The sequence below is a fragment of the Hippocampus bargibanti genome, linkage group LG20 (assembly GCF_051943395.1).
Source record: "Hippocampus bargibanti isolate YZ-2025 linkage group LG20, ASM5194339v1, whole genome shotgun sequence".
Taxonomy (NCBI): domain Eukaryota; kingdom Metazoa; phylum Chordata; class Actinopteri; order Syngnathiformes; family Syngnathidae; genus Hippocampus; species Hippocampus bargibanti.
The window spans coordinates 8,316,840-8,336,956 of NC_142753.1; the positions used below are offsets into that span (position 1 = coordinate 8,316,840).

General features: G+C 42.3%; 1 protein-coding gene across 2 annotated transcripts; it reads right to left on the reverse strand.

Moving 5' to 3' along the window:
* Nucleotides 1-771: 771 nt before the first annotated feature.
* Nucleotides 772-19,851, reverse strand: ago4 (argonaute RISC component 4). 2 transcript variants are annotated; one of them, XM_089023189.1, is made up of 19 exons: nt 19,666-19,851; nt 15,014-15,188; nt 14,793-14,913; nt 13,950-14,131; nt 13,688-13,824; nt 12,724-12,858; nt 12,469-12,556; nt 12,199-12,346; nt 11,559-11,678; nt 11,266-11,427; nt 9,730-9,863; nt 9,471-9,655; nt 9,226-9,385; nt 8,947-9,118; nt 7,856-7,999; nt 7,042-7,176; nt 6,840-6,941; nt 6,483-6,682; nt 772-5,816 (listed from the first exon to the last, which is right to left on the reverse strand). In XM_089023189.1, the coding sequence occupies exons 1-19, from the start codon at nt 19,682-19,684 to the stop codon at nt 5,708-5,710; spliced, it is 2,628 nt and encodes an 875-aa protein (XP_088879315.1). In that variant the 5' UTR covers nt 19,685-19,851; the 3' UTR covers nt 772-5,707. The 2 variants fall into 2 exon arrangements, with proteins under 2 accessions (XP_088879315.1, XP_088879313.1); XM_089023187.1 differs by having other exon boundaries at nt 9,730-9,878.
* Between the last annotated feature and the right edge of the window lie 266 nt (nt 19,852-20,117).

A 20,117-nucleotide genomic window follows, 5' to 3' on the forward strand; every position in this document is an offset into this window, starting at 1 on the left:
TTTCAAAAGATTTTCCATACATAAGGCGCACCGCATTATAAAGGGTACCTTCAATGAATGACATTTTCAAAATATTTTCCATACATAAGGCGCACCGCATTATAAGGGGCACCGTCAATGAACGACATTTTTAAAATATTTTCCATACATAAGGCGCACCGCATTATAAAGGGTACCTTCAATGAATGACATTTTAAAAATATTTTCCATACATAAGGCGCACCGCATTATAAGGGGCACCTTCAATGAATGACATTTTTAAATGTTTTCCATACATAAGGCACACCGCATTATAAGGGGCACCTTCAATGAATGACATTTTTAAATGTTTTCCATACGTAAGGCGCACCGAATTATTAGGTGCATGGTCAAGTCTTTTCTTTTAGGTGTACCTTATAGTGCAGAAAATACGGTAGTTTTTTTCTAAAGGTAAAATATCCAACATAAAAAAAAAGCATTTTTAACTTTGAAAAATCAATCCTGTTCTTCTCCCTATTTTGCATTGTGTACACCCCCCCCCCTCTCCGCCCCCACATTGCGCTAATGAATTAAATATGTCATGATGAAGATCTGCGTTTCGGGTTTCTTTCTGTCGCACAGCTCACCGAGGTAACAGTGGTCATGACAACAGGTTGGGACACAAGTAAGGGACGGGGAGGGTGTGATGACTGTGAGTGGATCTCCATTTTGAGATTCACAGGCCGAAAATGCCATCTAGTGACAAAAAGGATGCTGCACAGTTACCCCCCCGCACACAATGGAAAGACAATGTTACAGGCATAAAATACCAATTTATTACTTTGCACATGAACACAAGAGTTCCCTGTAGACTAAAAAAAAAAGATTTGAGCATTTCATAATAGCAATAACGTGTGAATGGCCCAACATGAGGGGGGAGGGGGTTCTACAAGATACCCCAGATGTGGTCAGAAAGTTTCAGGACAGCTCCATCCGTCGGATTCAAGCGTTCCAATACTTTCTATTGCTAGTAGGGAACACTGACAAAATTGGACAGCAGGGGTTAAAATGACCCCTCCCCCCTGACCCCCGCCTTAAAAAAAAGTACAAAGAACCCCATTCAAGATAAGTGATATAACAAAGTGATTTGGGGGAAGTGAATGCTTTTTCATGCTTTCCACTTTCTAATATGCACGTTGTTAGTGGGGGAGGGGCGTTGCTATGGTGACAGCAGACGACCCCCACCCCCCCAAAAAAAGAAGCTCATCCACAGGTATAAACCAGGAAAAAAAGACAATGTGGAGGCTAATGTAACCGTAACTGGGAAAAGAGGAGCAGGGTGGGGGGTTTAAACGGGCCCGCATTTGAACAAAGTACCTCGTTTGAATTTGACCAAAGCCCGAAAAGCAACCCCCACCCCAAAAAAACATCCCCCAGCCCTCAATACGAATTGACAAAATGTGAGAATCTTCAAAAAAAACCCACATTGCTAAACAGTTTCAACAAAGTGATCAACATTTACAGATTTGAGATTTTTTTTCTGCTTTATCCTTATAAATACGATTCCAAAAAACGTTTTTTTTTCCTTTTAAGTAGGAAGAATAGTTTGGCATGCAGGCAAGCAAAATCTACTGAATAAAAATCATCTAAAGCCTATAACTAGACCACCAAATGCACATCCCCACTGATTGATACAAGCAACATGAAACGTGGGGAGAAAGAGAAAAAAAAAACAATTACAGCGACGACAGTAGACAAAAAAAACCACAAAAGGTTAAAGAACAATAGCTTTGTTTAAATCATCCAACTGGGCTATACAGTGATACCTTGGCTTACAAACTTAATTGTTTCCCAGACAGTGTGTAAGATGAAAAGTGTGTATCCCAAAAAATAATTTCCCATAGGAAACCATTAAAATGAGAATAATCCGTTCCCAGGTCCCAATAAAACATAATTTTCTACTTTCTAAGCCTTAAAACTACACAAAATATACCTTATTTTATGTATAATAAATGTGCTATGGTATTATAATTAAAGAAATAAACTGTACAGTATAATAAAGTCATTTTATTTACCTTTGTGATGGTCGTTGATGTAATGGATAGTTTTTTGCATAGTGTCTCAAGGAGCTGATATTGTAACAGATGCAAGGAGACAGGCTAGAAACGTCATCGATAGCTGGTTCCCTTGCTTGTCTTTTCATTTCAAATTGAACTGATGGCTAGTGCGGATTATTTGTGGAGCCTGATTGATGGGAATTTTAACCTTACAGTCTACACTCTGCCTTTGAACTATCAAAGTTGAAAGGAGTCTAAATTCACTGTTTTCTATCCATTTTGTCAGTCTGTCGTCTGCCTGTCTCTTTAATGTTTAAACCACCTCCACTCACTGCTGCGTTCTTGACCAATCACGTGGCTTTAACCGAAGACTGGGGGCGGGGAATAGAGAACAAAAAAAATGTCGGCAGCCATTTTCTTTTTTTGGAGAATGGCTTCACTCTCTCTCTCTGTCTGTAAACCCCCCCTCACTGCTGCTTTCTTGACCAATCACGTGGCTTTAACCGACTGGGGGCGGGGAATAGAGGACCAAAACAAGCCGGCTGCCATTTTTTTGTTAGGAGAACGGGCTCGCTCGCGAACGACACATCACTCATTGTGGCAGCTCCGTGTGAATCCCGAAAAATAGTTCATATGTCAAGGTAAAATGTTCATAAATTTAACGTTCGTAAACAGAAAAGTTGGTAAACCAAGGGGTTCATAAACCGAGGTATCCCTGTATTGCTTTTCGGCTGCCATGTTATAAACAGCACACAATGGCTCCCCTCACCCCATTCCAAAGTTCTTCCGGCCAAGCCTCCCTTTCTCTCGTCTTGAAGCCAACGCGCACGCCTTCAACAGGAAATTGCTCAAACTCATTCCGAATAAACCTGATGCTTTACGGTTTGGTTTATTCCAAAAGGGTTTTTACCTCGAGCGATACCCCCCTGATGAGGCGTGCGCGGCGACTACCAAGCCCGATACTTTCCAGAAGCAACACTCGGAGGGGATGATGGCAAACGATGCTTTCATGGCTCATGGTAAAGTCCGTTCAATCCAGTGTTAAAAAAATGGATGAGAAAGACTTTAAGAGTTAAGAGGGGGGGTTATACATCAAATACAGTCACTGAAACCATTTCTTTAAAAAAACAAAAATAAAAAAGGATAATCTCATTGCCTATCGCAAACCGCTTGAAAATCGATTAAAAGGTTTCTTCAGCCGTCATCTGTACTTCTTTGAAGGTATTGGACGTTTCGCTCCTCATCCGAAGAGCTTTGTCAACAAACTAAAGTTGTGCTGGTAATTCTTTTTCGGGATACACACGGAGCTTCTACAATGACTGATGTGTCGTTCGCAAACGAGCCTGTTCTCCTAACAAGAAAATGGCAGCCGATTGTTTTTGTCCTCAGATGACGGCTGAAGAAACCTTTACATCGATTGACCACTCCTGGACGACTGAGAGCCTACACAGACAAACCGTTTGAAAACTAAACCCCCAATCTAGCGCCACTACAAGTACGATCCCTGATTGTCTCCAGCGAACTGGTCAAAACCGCTGCAGTGACACACAGAGGCAGACGTGTTTCATCACTGCGGAGTGCTACACAGAAGCCTCCCCAATTTGCCGCGAAGATTCAAACTGTCCTCGGACCAATAAAAGGAAGTATGAGTTTATCTATCCAATGGGGGATTAGGGAACGGTGAGGGGTTACATTTCCTCGCTACAACAAAATTCCAACCATCCTGCACCCCCTTGAACGACTTGGAAAAGATTCACTGCAAGTGACTTAAAACAACATATAAGTCAAAAATCACAATTACAACCACAACGACGTCATCAACGGTAGCACTAAATTCTAAACCTTTTTTTAAGATAAGCACAAAAACATCCTTATATTATTATGACTATTTTTTAACAAATTGGATTTATTGATTCGTACGTATAAATGCATAAAGGTAATAAAGATCGAGAATGTCCTGTTACTTGCCGAGCGTCCCGGGTCAGTGCAATGAAATGGTCGTCATTTGGAAATGAGACCCCAAAAGAAGAAAAAAAAAACAACTGATTTCGGGTTTTAGAAATTATCACTAGATATTTATATTATATATAAAAAAATCCAGCAGTGTCATCATAAAAATCCAAAGAAAAATCCTATTTGTCACACCATAGATATGAGCGCTATGCTATGCTAACAAGCAGGTTTTTTTTTGGGGGGAGGGTTGCCAAAAAGGTCGCGACCTCTGATATCACTGCACCCCACACCACCCCAGATGAAATAATAATAATAAATGTCATTTTTAAGCACCTTTCAAAACTCTCAAGGTCACTTTAGTTACAGAATCTTTTTTTTTTGTGGGTGAACAGCTGCAGCCACACGCGCCAGCGTTCAATCAACCCGGAATTAACTCAAATAGAATAGTAAGACAACTAGATAGAAAGCTAGCTAGCAAGCCAATAGATAGCCAATAGCTAGCCAGCTAGATAGTTAGCTAGCCAGCCAGCCAGATAGCTATTGTACGGTATTAAATGTCACGAACAACTGGAAATCAATGGTGTGCAAATCCCGCCGGTTGTCCACATCAAGGCGTTGTGAATCAATCAATACGTGACCCGGGACTGCTAGTAACTCCCCGCGCCGCCTCAAACGAGGCCTGCTCAAGTTATTTCCTCTCAAAAGCTGCTCTAGAGATGTAAATATACTTTTTTTTTATATATGTACTGTACGGGTGAATATATATAAAAAAAAACAACAACAACGACGACTCTGAGGCATATACAGCAGTTATCTCCTCAATTTCCCTTTACAATTCAGTGGCCTGCCATGAAAGCATGCGGACACGCAAACGCACTCAAACCGACAAGCACACGTACGTATTTACAGAGACGCGCTCACGCATACAAACGGCTACTCGTTCGCAAGGGTGCGGGACGAAAATAGGAATGGGTATGGACACCCAGGTCACCTCGTTTTGTAAAAGACTCAAGGAGGAAAACAAAAGGTTAAAACACACTCATAAAAAGGAAAAATATATATCATATATATATATATACTGTATAATCATTCTCAAAAGGTCAAACCCCATTCAAACCCGTTCCCCCCCCCTATATCTCCTCATTTGGAGTTCTCTCCCAAGACCTTGTGACAGATTTTTGCCCCATTTGGGCTTTGAGGTAAAAGTAGATCAGAGTCCTGCTTAGCTGGGAGAGCGAAAAAGAGCATTCGTCGACGCAATAGACGCCCAAAACACTCAATAAGCTCAGTGTATCTTAAAAATACGAGTGCAGACATTCAGATACAGAAAAATAATAATAATAATAATAATAATATTAAAACACAAAATAATGGCTCAATTAGTGATAATATGTATGTGTCTGTTTTTTGTGTTATTTTCCTATCGTTTTCCTCTGTGCATTGGAAATCCCCTTGGGGTGTGCAGTGCTAAATTGCTGGTTAAGACGGCGACTTGATTTTGGGATGAGCGGACTGAGCCTCGTTTCATTTCGAAAGCTGCTGGACACAAAAAAAAAAATCCCATCATCAATGCCGCTCCGGTGCACATTAAAGGGTGAAATGGAAAAGTGACAATGATGAGAGGTGACGACAAGGAAATAGACGAGCAGTGAACGGATTTTACAATCAAAATATAAGAATGAAAAATACAGACGGGATGGAAGTCCAATTGTGGACGGGTAGATCAGCTCCCCGGGGGTTCAGGCGAAGTACATGGTGTGTTGGGTGTCATAGTGGATCTGAACAGCCTTGGCCAAAGCTTGGGGGTCACGGCCGTTACTTTGGCCTGACACGTGGCTCCCCTCAGCACTGTGAAAGGGGAAAAAAGGAGATCAATGTGAGATAGATCAAGAAAAGCTTAGTAATATGTCAGGGTCCAGGGGCCGCAGGACCCGGTTGGTCCAGGATAAAGTCCTGGTCGTGGGGGTCAAAGGATTTTTTAAATGAGCCTGAAAACACCATCCAAAATGTTGATCAACATCAAGGAAATACTTGTGAAAAAATACCCATATTTCAACTTGTCAATCATGAAAATATCACATGTGCTACTATTTTAAGAAAACAGAAATATTTTACAATCAATCAAACGTTTAAGAATCTTGTTTGAAAAGTACAATGAATTGTAAGACATTATTAGTACAGTAATACCTCAGCTCACGAACTTAATTGGTTCCCAGAAAGTGTGTGTAAGGCAAAAAGTTCATCTGACGAACATTTATTTCCCATAAGAAACCATTAAAATGAGAATAATCCGTTCCCATAAAACAGTTTTCTACTAAATAAGCCTTAAAATACACATTCCAGCTCTAAATTTACATATGATCCTTAGCGATCTCGTATTTTGACGATTTTTGACTTATTGTTTTTATTGGATACAGTAATTTTTATTAATAAAATCGTTACGGCAAAACCGGAGTAGTTGGCAGGCATGATATTCTGCCGACACAAACAAACACATTTCCAACGCAAGCTCACCTGTCATGGTCTTTATCCACTAAATGGTATCGGGCACGGAAAGCCACCAGCCTGGCGTAGTAGGCGGGCGCCGGGATGGAGACGGAGCGCGTGCAGCGCACGTACGTGTGGCAGAGCTGGTAGGTGAGGAGCTGGAGTTCATCGGCCGTGAAACAGTTGTCATCCCACAGGACGTGGTAGTGGGACGGACGGCTGGTGCCCTGATGCAGTAAACGGATTTGACAGTGGTACCTTGACATCGCGTTGTCATCCATGACCGAAAATAAAACTGTATGGCATGAAGTCATCACGGAATTGCGCTATTAATTCCGATTTTGCCGATTTTCGGAGTGGATGCAAAGTCGACTTTTGCCTCACCTGAATTCCGGCATGGCTGCACAAATAGAAATCAAACTCCGACGGATGTGTAATGGTGCTGTCCACTGTGGTACCAGCAGGCACGTTGCCGCTCTTCCCAACCTAAAAAGTAACACACGGAAAGAACATAAATGCTAAGAATTTAATTTGACATCATAAAAAATGGAATGTCTGACATGAAAAAAAAATTATAAATTCAGACCCTCTCAGCTTTATCAGAGCAGAAAAGACGCGTGTGGTGGCGTTTCTGGACCACAATGTAGGTAATGCCGGGCCGGTAATCCTCCTCCAGACTGATGCACGCCTTCCTGATGGCTATCAACTCCGGCCATGCTACCTGAATACATTAAAAAAAATGTATTGTTTTGTTTTTATTTTTGTTGATGGGTTGATTGGTTGTTTTCCTTGTAGAATAATTTGCACAGTTACAAAAGGATGTTTCTACAAATTGGCCACAATCCATTGTGTATTCAAATGTTTAATTTCAAATGGTCTTATATGTAAAAATAATAAAGATGCAAGTTACAAAAAAATGGTGTGAAAGGTCATTCTTTAAAAATAAAAATCAGCTTTCTTTGCGATATACAGTTTTTCTATATGAATATGTATTAAATCATGAGAAATTACAATAGGTTCCATAATAATCTGAGAGTGTCTCTCCCTTTTTTTAATACAGTAAAGTCATAACCGGGACTATCGATATATCCGACCCTGTTTGCATGTAATTTTCTCCATGCGTGCATAGAAATAGTATCGATATAACCGGGATTATCATATATCCGATATCGATATAACGAGACTTTACTGTATATACTTGTCATTCTAAAAAAGCCAAATTTGTAGCCATCCATCAAATTTCCAAAAATCTATCAACGTGTGATGTATGTAAATGATGAATAAACCGGTTTGTTATTCACATCAGTGCTCTAAAAACAGTCCAAAAGAAAGCATATTTGCAAAAGCATTCTCAAATCGATTTAAAATGGAGAGATTGAAGATGCGTGTCAAAGCCGAACCTGTTTCATCTGGCCTTCGGACACACCACCCCGATAGTAGATGATACGGGTGGGCTTGAAGCGTGTGGACTTATAAAACTGGATCAGGAGTTCCCGCACCATGTTGGTCAAATCTTGGATGACCTCCTGACTGAAGAGCTGCTCCTGAAGAGACCAGAAAGTGTCACATTTCTTTTGGGGTATTAACTCATTCACTGCCAGACAATGTGCAAACATGTGTCCAATCCAGTGCCAGGGTTTTTGTCATTGTCACTCAAATTTCAGGACCCACAGAATATTGAGTTTTAGGATGTCATAAACATTCAATACACCGTTAGAAACAGACTCTCTTCTTTGATCAGAAAAAAAGTTAATTCTTAAGTTATATGGGTGAGGAGTTATCCGTGCTTGAAATGAGGGCGGCTATCAAAAATACAATGCAATACACAAATATTGGTTTATACAGCGCTTTAACAACAGCTGAAGCTGTAACAAAGCGCTAACATGGAAAAAAGGGATGTGGAATGGAAAAACATTGCCACAGGTCTGACCAGCGCTTTATCAGCAACCCCAGAAGAAAAAAACAAAACCTGAACAACTTCGGGAATGGCACTTCACGTCATGCTTTTCAATTCCCAAATAAAATTTAGGAATGGGGCCAAATTATGATCATTATGTTACTACCGGGTGGCTGTCGCTGCTCACCTGCAGAAAAAATATCCTGTGACTATAAAGTGTCCTTGAGACTTTTGAAAGGGGCTTATAAATATTATTTATCATCAATAATATTATTATCAAGCACCTTGAGATTGACGGAGGCAGGTTACAGAATTAGGCAATGTTAAATTTCAAGTACGACTTCCCCAAAAAGGTTAACTCGGGCTTTCCTGTGACAATCAATGATTCCAAAAGTGGTTTTAAATACAGGTAACATCCGACTTACGACCAGCTCGACTTACGACCACCTGTACTTACGACCTTATATTTTATTTTTATGTGAGTATCCTTGAAAGTTTTGAAAGGCGCTTCTAAATGAAATGTATTATGATTATTATTATGGCAGTGAATGAGTAAAAAAAATACATAAATATAAATAAAAAGAGCTTACAAACCTGGGACATGTCTTGACGGGACGTCTGGACTCTGACTGTGGCGCAGTAACGGCTAGGGTGGCCATCCATGCTGCCCACCACCGCCGCAATTGACGGTTTCTTCCCGTCGCCTGCTGGAGGGTGAGTGACATCCGCACCGAGGAAGATGACTGGCTGCTGGAACACGGATGGTCTGAAAAAGTCACACACAAAAAGAATAAATATGACTTAGCAAAGAATTTTTCACATCTTTGCATGAAACAAAAGCAGGAGAATAAAACGAAGAAAGACTTTTCGTACCTCTGGTGCGGCACGAGGACGTTGTTAATGCCTCCCAGCTTGGCGTTGATCTTTAGGCAGAGATTAGAGAGAGTTTGCGGCGACGTCTTCACCACATTCTTCACCTGAACACACTGGGTGGCCATTCCGAGGAGTGTGTCTCCCACCCGCTTCACCTCGGCTGCGGAGGAGAACCAACAGGTGACTAAAATAATCAGCAAAGCAAAATGACTGGAAGATATTTTTTTTTAAGATGGCGTGTTTACCATAGACGGGCGTTTTGCCGGGCAGGATGACGACAATGAGTTGCAGACCGACGTAGGACATTTTGAGGTGCTTGAACATGGGCTCCACACTGTCCGCTCCTTGCGCGTATTTACAGAAACACGGCTGGCCCTGAATGGGCATCCCTGCATCTTTTGAGATCTTACGCAATTGGTCAGTGAAGCTCCTACGAAGACAAAAAAAGTCGGGTTCATCTACGATCAACGTGTCCTTCAAACGAGGTTTCCGATTGGTACTCACTTGAGCAGATCCTCTCTGCACTGTTTCTGCGGCGCGAAGCAGGCCACAGCCCAGACCTTGATTTCGATGCCGGCGTAGAACTGCTTGCCCCTCATATCCCACACGCCCTGATTGGGCGTGGCCACCGTTTTATTCTGCGGAGAGAGTCCCTATCCTCTTAGTCAACCCCCCGGTTGGATGAACCGATACACAAGGTTGACAACCGGGTGCGTCCAATCAAATTCATTGCGGTATGACTTGCGCACAGGATATCCTCACTAAGGTTGTACAATAATCCCTTGCTAGTTCGTGGTTCGATGATCACGGCCCTTGATGCATCACAGATTTTTTTTCTAGCCTAAAAATAATAATAATAATAATAATAATAAACGCCGGAAATGGCAGTGAAAGTCAACAGCGCGTCACAGAGAGCAGCAAATATCATTCAATAGATTGACTGTTGTTATTTTTTTATTTATTCATCCATTTTGATGCATTACCGTGCTTTAAATGCACAAAAACCGAACATTATCTCAGTAATTTCTCAGTGGTTTCATTTGGCCACACCTGACAATTAATGTACAGACGCTCCCCTACTTACGAACATTTGAGTTACGAACAATGGTACATATGAACATTTTTGTAGTAACATATGTAGTATTCTCTCCAGTTCTACATGTACATATCTTTATAGAGCATATATTTTATTAAATGTTTATTTTTCAGTACAAACCAATACAGGTTACGTGTACAAGCCTTAATCATACTTATATATATAAACCTTAAACATACTTGTATAAGCCTTTAACATGTATATTCCATATAAAATATAGCACTGACGCAACATACGAACAAATTCACCTTCCGGACGAGACACATTCTGAACGGTCGTTCGGAAGGTGAATTTGTACGTAAGTTGCTTCAGTGCTATATTTTGTATGCAATGTATGTTTAAGGCTTATATAAGTATGTTTATATAGATGTGTGGATTGCACACACGCAGGGCTAGTTCCAGGTTTTGCAGGGCAGCTTCATTTAATTGCTGCAATGATATTTTACACATTTACTTGAGCGCTGCTAATGCTAAACTCTGGCAACAGACGACATACAAAACAATATCAGTGTAATTCAATATTCTTTTGAACTTATTTGAAGTACTCAAATAATTCAAAGACCCCTGGGAGCCCGAGTTTGGTGTCCTGTTCTATATTTTGTTGCTATAAGGCACATCAAGAAATGGCACATTTTAAAGTGGTTTGTAAATGTAGGTGCATTGCATTTTAAGGTTGTATAAGACAGAAGCCACAATAGCGGCTGAGAACATTTTTAAGGTGGGGCATATAGGATTTTTTTTTTCAAGTGATGTTAGGCCCTTGAAAGAATCGTATGTCTTTATTTTGATTCAGAACGAATAAAGTGAGCATCAATATGTTTACTTGTCCTGCAAAGCGGGAAAGAAAAGCCCATCGTCCAAATATTCGTTTTGACGTCACGCCAATTCACTTCATTCATCATTTAGCTTATATCCCCAAAGTGAAACCCCGTCCCGATACTCACCCTGCCGCAGTCCCTTCCTGTGTCTGTACTCAGCCGGCCCCCATATTGTAGCATGGGCGCTGGGAGTACTCGTCCTGTCACCTCGGTCATGTCATTGTGCACCACAATGCCAAATTCCTTCAGGTACGGGTCTGGGCCCCCGACCATGCTGTTGCTTTTGACCTGAAAAGAAGACAAGGAGAAAAAAAGGCAAAGGAAATGTGGGGTGGGAATGTAGGATGACAAAAAATACAAACTGGTCTTTCCCAAAAGAAAAATTAGTCAAAATTAATTAAGAAAGAATTATCACTCACCAGTCTGCTGATCTCTTCTTGTCGGTCAGGGGCGGAGCGAGCGGTCGCTTTGATCATGGTGGATGTCTGGTTGTCGGTTAGTTTTTTTATACAGCGTTGTCCAGCTACTATGTTACAGACCTACAATGTAAAAAAAGGTGAAGAACTTGTACTTTTTTTATGACGTGTTAACTCATTCGCTGCCATTCCCAAATGTATTCAGGAATTGAAAGGTGTGCCGTCGAGCGCCATTCCCAAATTTGTTTGGGTTTTGTTTTTTTTCCGCACGGGGGTGCCGATAAAGCACCGGTCAGACCTCTGTTTTTTCCCTTCCACGAGGGGGCAACATTTGCCTTTTGTCAATGTTCGCGCTTTGTTACAGCTTCAGCTATATAAATCAATATGTATTGTATTTTGTACTGCCGCCCCCATTTCAAGCTCCTATAACTCCAGACCGACATAAATTAGGAATTACCTTTTTTTTCTGATGAAACAAGCGAGTCTAAGGTATATAACGCTGTATTGAATGTTTATGTAGTCCCAAAATTCAAAATTCTGTGGGTTCTGCAATTTCAGTGAAAATGACAAAAACCCTGGCACTGGAGTGAACACATTTTTGCACATTGAGTGAATGAAAGTGTAAAAATAATTTCTTCCTCACCTCTAATGGCAGATAAGTGTGCTTCTGTTCCTGCCCGACTTGCAGACAGGGTAAATGTGGATATTTGAGCTGCAGATTGTACTTCTGCTTGAAATACTGAGCGACGGTGCACTCCATTGCCTGGCCATTCTCAAGCTGTAAGGGGAACCTTCAGATCAACGGCAAAGAAACAACACAGTGAGTTCAATTTATCTTTGTGTAAATTCTCCAAAACAAACTGCTGCAGATTAGATTGGAAGTTTGCGGTGACGATATCTGGGGGTAAATTACGTTTGGTGGCTGGCTGGCCGGCGTGTAACATTGCACACGCGATATTTCCTCTTCATCTGACCGCAGTGTGTGACCTCCACTTTTAAGCCTGTTTAAAAAAGTAAATAAATAAAATAAGCATCACGGCAATGCAAAAGGAGCACGATTCATTTTGTGCAAACTTTCGAGTGAACGAGTTGGAAATACAAACAAATGCGGACCGGCACTGATGTAATGTTACCAGTGCATCTTGCAAATGTGAAAACCAACACGCACCTCTTATTTCCTTGGTAAATTTGACACGTTGCGAATCCGTTAGGGGTTTGGTCTGTTCGTTGATGTTCTGTATATCCAAAACTTCGCACATAAACTCAATCACGGGCTGAGCACGGTAGAAAGCAGTGGCCGACACTGGGAGGAAAAGAGAGAGGCCACATCAAGAGTCGAGAGGAGCCATTCATTAGGAACTACGAGCAGAACAATTTCCTGCATGAAATTGTCGCGGGGTGAGGATGAGATTGAGTGGAACAGGATAAAAAAAAAGAGGAAAAGCGTGATGTTTATTATGTACAGATGCTTTTTTTTTTACGAGGCTTCAAAACAGATAGCAGTCAGGCCGAAGGTTCCATTTCCAAAACAATATTTTGGTCCAAATAGTGCATCAGACTTTGCATCACGGTCACGCTACACTTAGAACTTTTAATTTTAGTCATTCACTGCCATTCACGAATGCACTGGTCAGACCTCGGGTAATATTTTTTTTCCCTTCCACGAGGGGGCATCATTTGCCTTTTGTCCATGTTCGCGCTTCGTTACAACTTTAGCTATATAAATCAATGTGTATTGTATTGTATTTTGTACTGCCGCCCCCATTTCAAGCTCAGATAATTCCAGACCCATATAACTTAGGAATTAACTGTTTATTATGATGAAAGAAGAGAGACTAAGGTTTCGAACGCTGTATTAAATGTTTATGTCATCCTAAAACTCAATATACTATGGGTCCTGGAATTTGAGTGACAATGACAAAAAACCCTGGCACTGGAGTGGACACATTTTTGCACATCTGGCAGGGAATGAGTTAATTTCACTGCATTTGTAGGAAAAAAATCGAAACCATGTTTCGCAAGGAAAAAATGAGTAATAGGTCTGATGAGACATAAAATAGATTCCCCGTTTTCCACAGCAATTTTATTTTGACACCTGAAGTCAGCGAACAGAGTTGCATCACGGGGCTTACCATCGATGTTGAGCATCATGTTCCACATAGCGGGACGGACGGACTGATGGAAACCAAACCAAACTTCTCTGCCTCCGCCCAAAGGATGATAGTAGCCTTCGGGTGGAGAAAAAAACGATCGCCCCACCGGAGTGTATCTGTGGTGAGGGACACCAAAAATAAGAGAATTGCAGACAAAAAAAAAACACATTAAAAAAAATCTCTATTGATATAAAAGCCACAAATTGCATCAGTTGTTGTAACAAACAAAATAAATGAAGACCTCATGGAAGGGAGATGCCGCGTGATGACATCCAGAGCCTGAACAGAATCCTCCGGGACTTCGTTCAGGTGACCGGATAAGGCTTCAAGGAGCATCTGAAGACTGACCACGGACACCCACTGCAGGGACACCTTGAATGTTTGGTCTTTTCCTTCACCCGGTAGGGTCACCTCCAGATCCACCTAACGGCAACGGACACATTTTAATGCACGCAGCAAGGGGGTGGGTGACAATCGCAAGATAAGAAATTTAGGACAAAATGGGCAGATAAGTATTAAGAACGATGGAGCAGTGCCTTCATTGTGCGGGTTGGACAGCGTTTGAATCATTCTGAGTGTAACTGGCGCCAATATTGACTCATTGGTTGCCACGACAACAAAAATATCATTTAATTGGTCTCGTTGTTTAGTCAAGGTGTTTAATGTGAATCTTCATCGCTGTGTTTTTCTTAAAATCCTCCTCAATACTGTATTTATAATATTTTGTCACTTCCGGTTCCGTGTCATGTATTTCAAAGTGCCAAAAGTAAGCAGAGAAACAGAAACAGAGAAATTGCGAGAGAAATCACCATAGAAAAAGAACAATAAAAAGTTTACGTCATTAAAGTTTGTCTACTTTCGGTTTACAAAGTGGAAACAATACGTTATTAATTTGCTCTATGTCTTGTCGAACATATTGTAGTAATGTCGATTGTTGTTTTAAACGTCTTTTAGTTTTCACCGTGTTCCCTAATAAACGTCTTGGACATCAGTATGAGGCGTCATCCTTGACCGGGGGAAATGTCTCCAGTGTGAGACGAGTAAAGATACATCCAATCCAATTAATCTGGTGTGAGACGCTAACCCTGTCTCTTCCGATTGGCAGTGGATGCGCCGTGTACATATTCCTCTTCCCGTCATAGCCGGGCTGTCGGTCTCCAAATATTTGCATTTTGAAGTGCCGCACCATCGTGTCCACCACCTCTCTGGAAGGCAAAAAATAAAAATAAAAAATAGATATAGGTATAAAAATCATAACGCTATTGATATCCCCCGGGCGGGGTGTGCAAATATATACAAAACTACCTGTTGACCCTCCGCGGCCGCTTCTCAGGCTTGATGTCGATATCATAGTGATAGACATCAATCTTGGGAATCTGCACTTGGAAGTGGTTGGCCAGGAGACGGATGGGTTTCCCCACCGTGCCGAGGCCGGGACGCCGCGGAGGCTGGAACAGAGAGGTCGGCGGGGCAGGTGGGCCTGGAGACAGGAAGGAACAAACAATCAAGAAGGGAAACCACATTGATGCACACTGGCTGGGACATAAAAACGATTGGACTGCATATTCTTGGGGGAGGGTTAAAAAAAAGAAAGTAAATACAGATGCTCTTCAACCTATGAACATTCAAGTTACGAAGAACAGTACATACGACCATTTTTGTAGTAACATATGTAGTATTCTCTTCAGTCGTACATGCACATATTTTTATAAGGCATATATTTTATTAATAGTTTATTTTTCAGTACAAACCAATACAGGTCACTTATACAAGCCATAAAACATACTTATATGAGCCTTAAACATACAAAATATAGCACTGAAGCAACTTACGAACAAATTCACATTATGAATGACCGTTTGGAGCGTATCTCGTTCACAAGTTGGGGAGCGTGTGTATGTCGAAAAATGTTCGGAAGGAGATGCTGTAAGTCAGATATTGTATTGTGCGCCTTTTTTCGTCCGAGCTCGCTTGCGATTGGCTGTGAATTTGCTTCACGCAAACGCACGCACAGACATATTAGAGGTTTCAAGGGCTGGATGTTTACATGGCGGACACCAAGGCTGACCAATCAGCGCCAAGCTATGCTGAAGTGTTGTTGACGAGTTCAGACCCCGTTTACGATTGGGCGCATAGAGTATGTGGCCGTGGAGGAAATCCCTCTACCCAGTTGACGCTCCAGGAGGACGTGATGCATAACAAAGACTAATGGCTGCTGGCACGTAATCCAGTAATTACATGCCAGCAGCTTCGGTAATGGGTTACTGAAGACCCAAGGATATATGTCGTTATACTACAATCGGTGTGAATTTACTTTACAACTGTTAGAGTGTCTGTGTTTTATACTTTCCCGTTCAGTGTTTAACTTCAACATACATTCCATACAAAATATGGCACTGAAGCAACTTACAAACAAATCCACCTTACGAACGACCGCTCAGAACGTATCTCATTCGTAAGGTGTGGAGCGTCTGTAAAAAGTAATTCCATTTTGAATCAAGATGCCAAACAATTGTTTCAATGCCAGGCCTGTTTATCGTTTCATCCGGGTCGCCCGTCCGTGTTCCCTGGGTCAAAGAGGGCGTGGGGGCGGCGAAAACAATGACCTCCAATTATCAGTCAGCCCATCCCCAGATCCACCCAGACATACGAGGGGAGCACCCACCTCAAACACTGAGACAAAGCTAAGGCTTCTCTCAGACAGACAGCAGTAACGCCATATGGAGGCGTGGTGCGGTGAGTATGGGATTACCGTTAAATTTTGTACAAGGCTCTGATTTTTTTTCACACTCCTAGTACAAATTAGTATGATTTATTTTGTGAAATTCAGCACATCACTGATGTGGAGAAAAAAAAAACAATTGTGTGCTAAATCACAGCTCCCTCCTCCACATACCGAGTCATCTACGCTCACATCAACACCGATTACCATCCAGCGCATTGTCGTCGCTCTGTCGTAACACGATGTTGATCTTCATTTTGAATTCATTGGACATGCATGACCACGTAGACATTCAGTGTCATCACTTTTGGTGTTTCTGAGGAAGGGGTGGGGTGGGGGTACTTAATGCTTTTGTCAACTGGCAGCCTAATGTGGGGGTCCCGCTGAACCCCACGGAGCCGCACGCTCCAGTTAACAAGTGAGGCGTGAGAGCACAGACAATCAGGACCCCATTGCCTCCCCGAAACACAGTCGCCTGTATGGCCTGATCAAGAGTGTCCCCCCGCACCCCAAAATGACACCCTCCTCTAGAGCTATCCACTCCTCTGGCATAGTCGCAGTGGTTTGATTGCTGCCTTGCTATTGTTAGCTTTGTATGACTGTCTGCGCGTGACTCACCCTTCTTGACAACGCGCGCTTTCTTTCCTGACGTCAGCCTTGATCGAGCTTTGATTGTCTTGTTGTAAGACGCGGGTTGAAGTTAGCTAGGCGAGTGACTGCAAATTTGCCGCGCACCTCCACGTATTCCTAATTCTGTAGGGGGTTTTAATACCCCGGTATTAGACATCTTCATCTACAGACACTCCCACTTTATGAGCGAGATATGTTCCGAACTGTCGTTCGTAAGGTGAATTTGTTCGCAAGTTGCTTCAGCGCTGTATTTTGTATGGAATGCATGTTTAAGTCAAACACTGAACGGGGGAGTATAAAACACAGACGCTCTAATAGTCGTAAAATAAATTCACACCTCCTGTAGTACAACGACATAAATCCGTGGGTCCTCAAGTAAGCCACTACTGAAGCTGCTGGCACGTCATTACTGAATGACGTGCCAACAGCCATTACATTTTGTTATCCATCGTATCCTCCTGGAGCGTCAACTGCGAAGAGGGATTTCCTCCCCGCCCACATACTCTATGCAGCCAATCGCAAGCGAGCTTGGCCGGAAAAAGGTGTGCAATACAAAATCTGACTTTTTTTTCGAACATTTTTCGGCATACCCGCAAAAATGTTCGTATCTACCTTTATTCGTAACTCGAATGTTCGTATGTTGGGGAGTGTCTGTACTTTAAACATAATGAGAATAAGAGCTTGAATCTATAGTTGCGACTCAGAAAACTCCAACTAAAGCTCATCACAAAATAGGACCCAAATAACCCGTCTACACACCATCATTTTTTTCAGCACTCAACATCAGCGATTCCTTATTTACAATGAAAGTGAAAAACATTTTCCTAAACACGGTCAATTTGGCAATTTTTCTGCTGATAACGCAGTCAAGTGTGCATCACCCAGCTTGCATTTAAATGGCCACCAAACATCCAAAGACCACCTGAGAGGGGAAAAAACTACTCTACCGCTAAGTGGCACAGTTTTGCTCTGAATCTGGCTTGTCTCCGTCATGGGGAGCGTAGGCGGAATGATGCGAGCCATGTAAACACGCCGATATTTGGGAGTCCACTAATGGGTTCAAAAAATGATGATGACTGAAAGGCATGCATTTTACGGTCACTAAATACAGTTATTTTGGTAACCTATGCGATATGAGTCATTTTTTTAAACTTGCATGCCGCATACCTGCACCTAACAGCTCTGTTTAGCAGTAGAGAAGCTAAACCACCCCTAAATGTTCATATGTATGTGTCCCTGGTAACTACAGCGTGATCAGAGACTGAAGCGGACCAAGTGATGACTCAGAAACTGAAGCGATCCAAGCAGCCAGGGCGCCGATACCATACCTGCAAACACCTGGATTAAAGATTTGGCAGTTACATGAGACCCCCGTAGCCCTTAAAGACATGATCCAAGTGACAATGACAAAATGTTGAAATATTGTATTTACTGCATGCAGAAGATTTTGATGGGTGAGCCAAAAAAAGAATATCGTTGAAGTAAAAAAAACACGATAAAGATTCCATGGTGCGTGTGAATATACACACCTGTGTTTTTTTGTCCAATTTATTTTTTTCCCTCCACATTCCTTTGAACATTCCACAAAAGCGGGATCTGTCAATGCATTAACAATTTCAACCACTCCCAAAAAATAGCACCCCTATGCATTAAAGTCATGCTTCTCTTTGCGTGCTAATACATTTTATAAAACGTTGATCTGCTTTCAACAAAGCAAGAGGAAGCATGCGTTTGTTTATGTTACGAAAAAAATAGGACGGGGGGGGGGGGGGGGGAGCATTTGCAGCTAAGCAATTGTTATCGCCGAATGCTAAGGTACACGCTTCCTTGGAATAACTGCACAGCCGGGAAGTGGCTTTGTTATCATCTAGCAGATGAGTAACATGGAGCATGCCTGCAGCCTTGTGATGGTTAAAAGCGCCATCCATCCAGTGCCTGCTGTGTCCTCACATGCGCATGGCAGCTGGCCAGACGGAGGAGCTCGTCGCAATAACACAGCCACTAAAATCTCTTGTTGAATCGCTGGCGAATTATTACGTTTTATGGGCAAATCGTCCCTTTTTTATCTCGGATCTCGAACGAAACCAGCCCCGGAAAGCAAGCACGATGCACTGATGGCGTCTCGCACAAAAATAAAACGACACGAGCGTAAGGGTGGGAAAAAAATATGTGGCACGGTTGACTGAACGTCGCCTAGACGGATTTTTGTCATTGTCTCAAAACATTGGGGGTTTTAATCGAAATGAAGAAAAGTGTAAACATCAACACGAACACACTACCGCGCGGAAGGAAGGAACGAGGTCTGAGTTAAATCCCCACTCACACAATACCAGCTCCGACACGACGAGCGTGCGTGTCTCACATAAATAAAAGCACACGGGGGCCACAGAACGAACACAATACACACGCATTCGACGTTCGAACATAGTATTTCACTCCACGTCGACAATGTCACGCGAGGTGGGTCTGTGTTTATTTTCCTCGTCAGTGCTTCGAGGCCTCAGTGAAGCCGCGGCCCCCAGTGAAGCCGCACACCTGAACCCACGAGTCGCATGCGCGGATCACTCCGCGTAACGCCCGCCTCTCATTTGTCTCATTTTCTTACCGGGTCCGAGCGCTTCCATTGCCGAGGCCTCTCTCTCCGACTCTGTCCCGGCCTGGCGGCTCCGTGCCGACGCTGAAATTGGGGGCGGTATCGCGAAGCTTAAAGTGGCTAATTTAAGAGGAAAAATGGAATAAAATACAGCGACGACTGCTGTTGACTGGGCTGGCTGACCCCAACTACGGATACTGCCGCTTCTGGCGTTGGGGATTTGTTATTGCGCATGCGCGAGTGGGAAGCCCTCAGTCGTAATGTGCGCATGCGCCAGTACAATCAGGTGGTCATCAAAAATTAAATTAAAAAATCTACATTAACTATAGTCGTTTAATAAATAATAATAACAAATTAATATTATTTTAAGATATGGGTGCAATTCTTATGCATTTTACAGGTTTTCGGTTGTTAACCGAGGCATCAAAACCCCGATTTTTTTTGCTCAAAAATCGAAATATTTC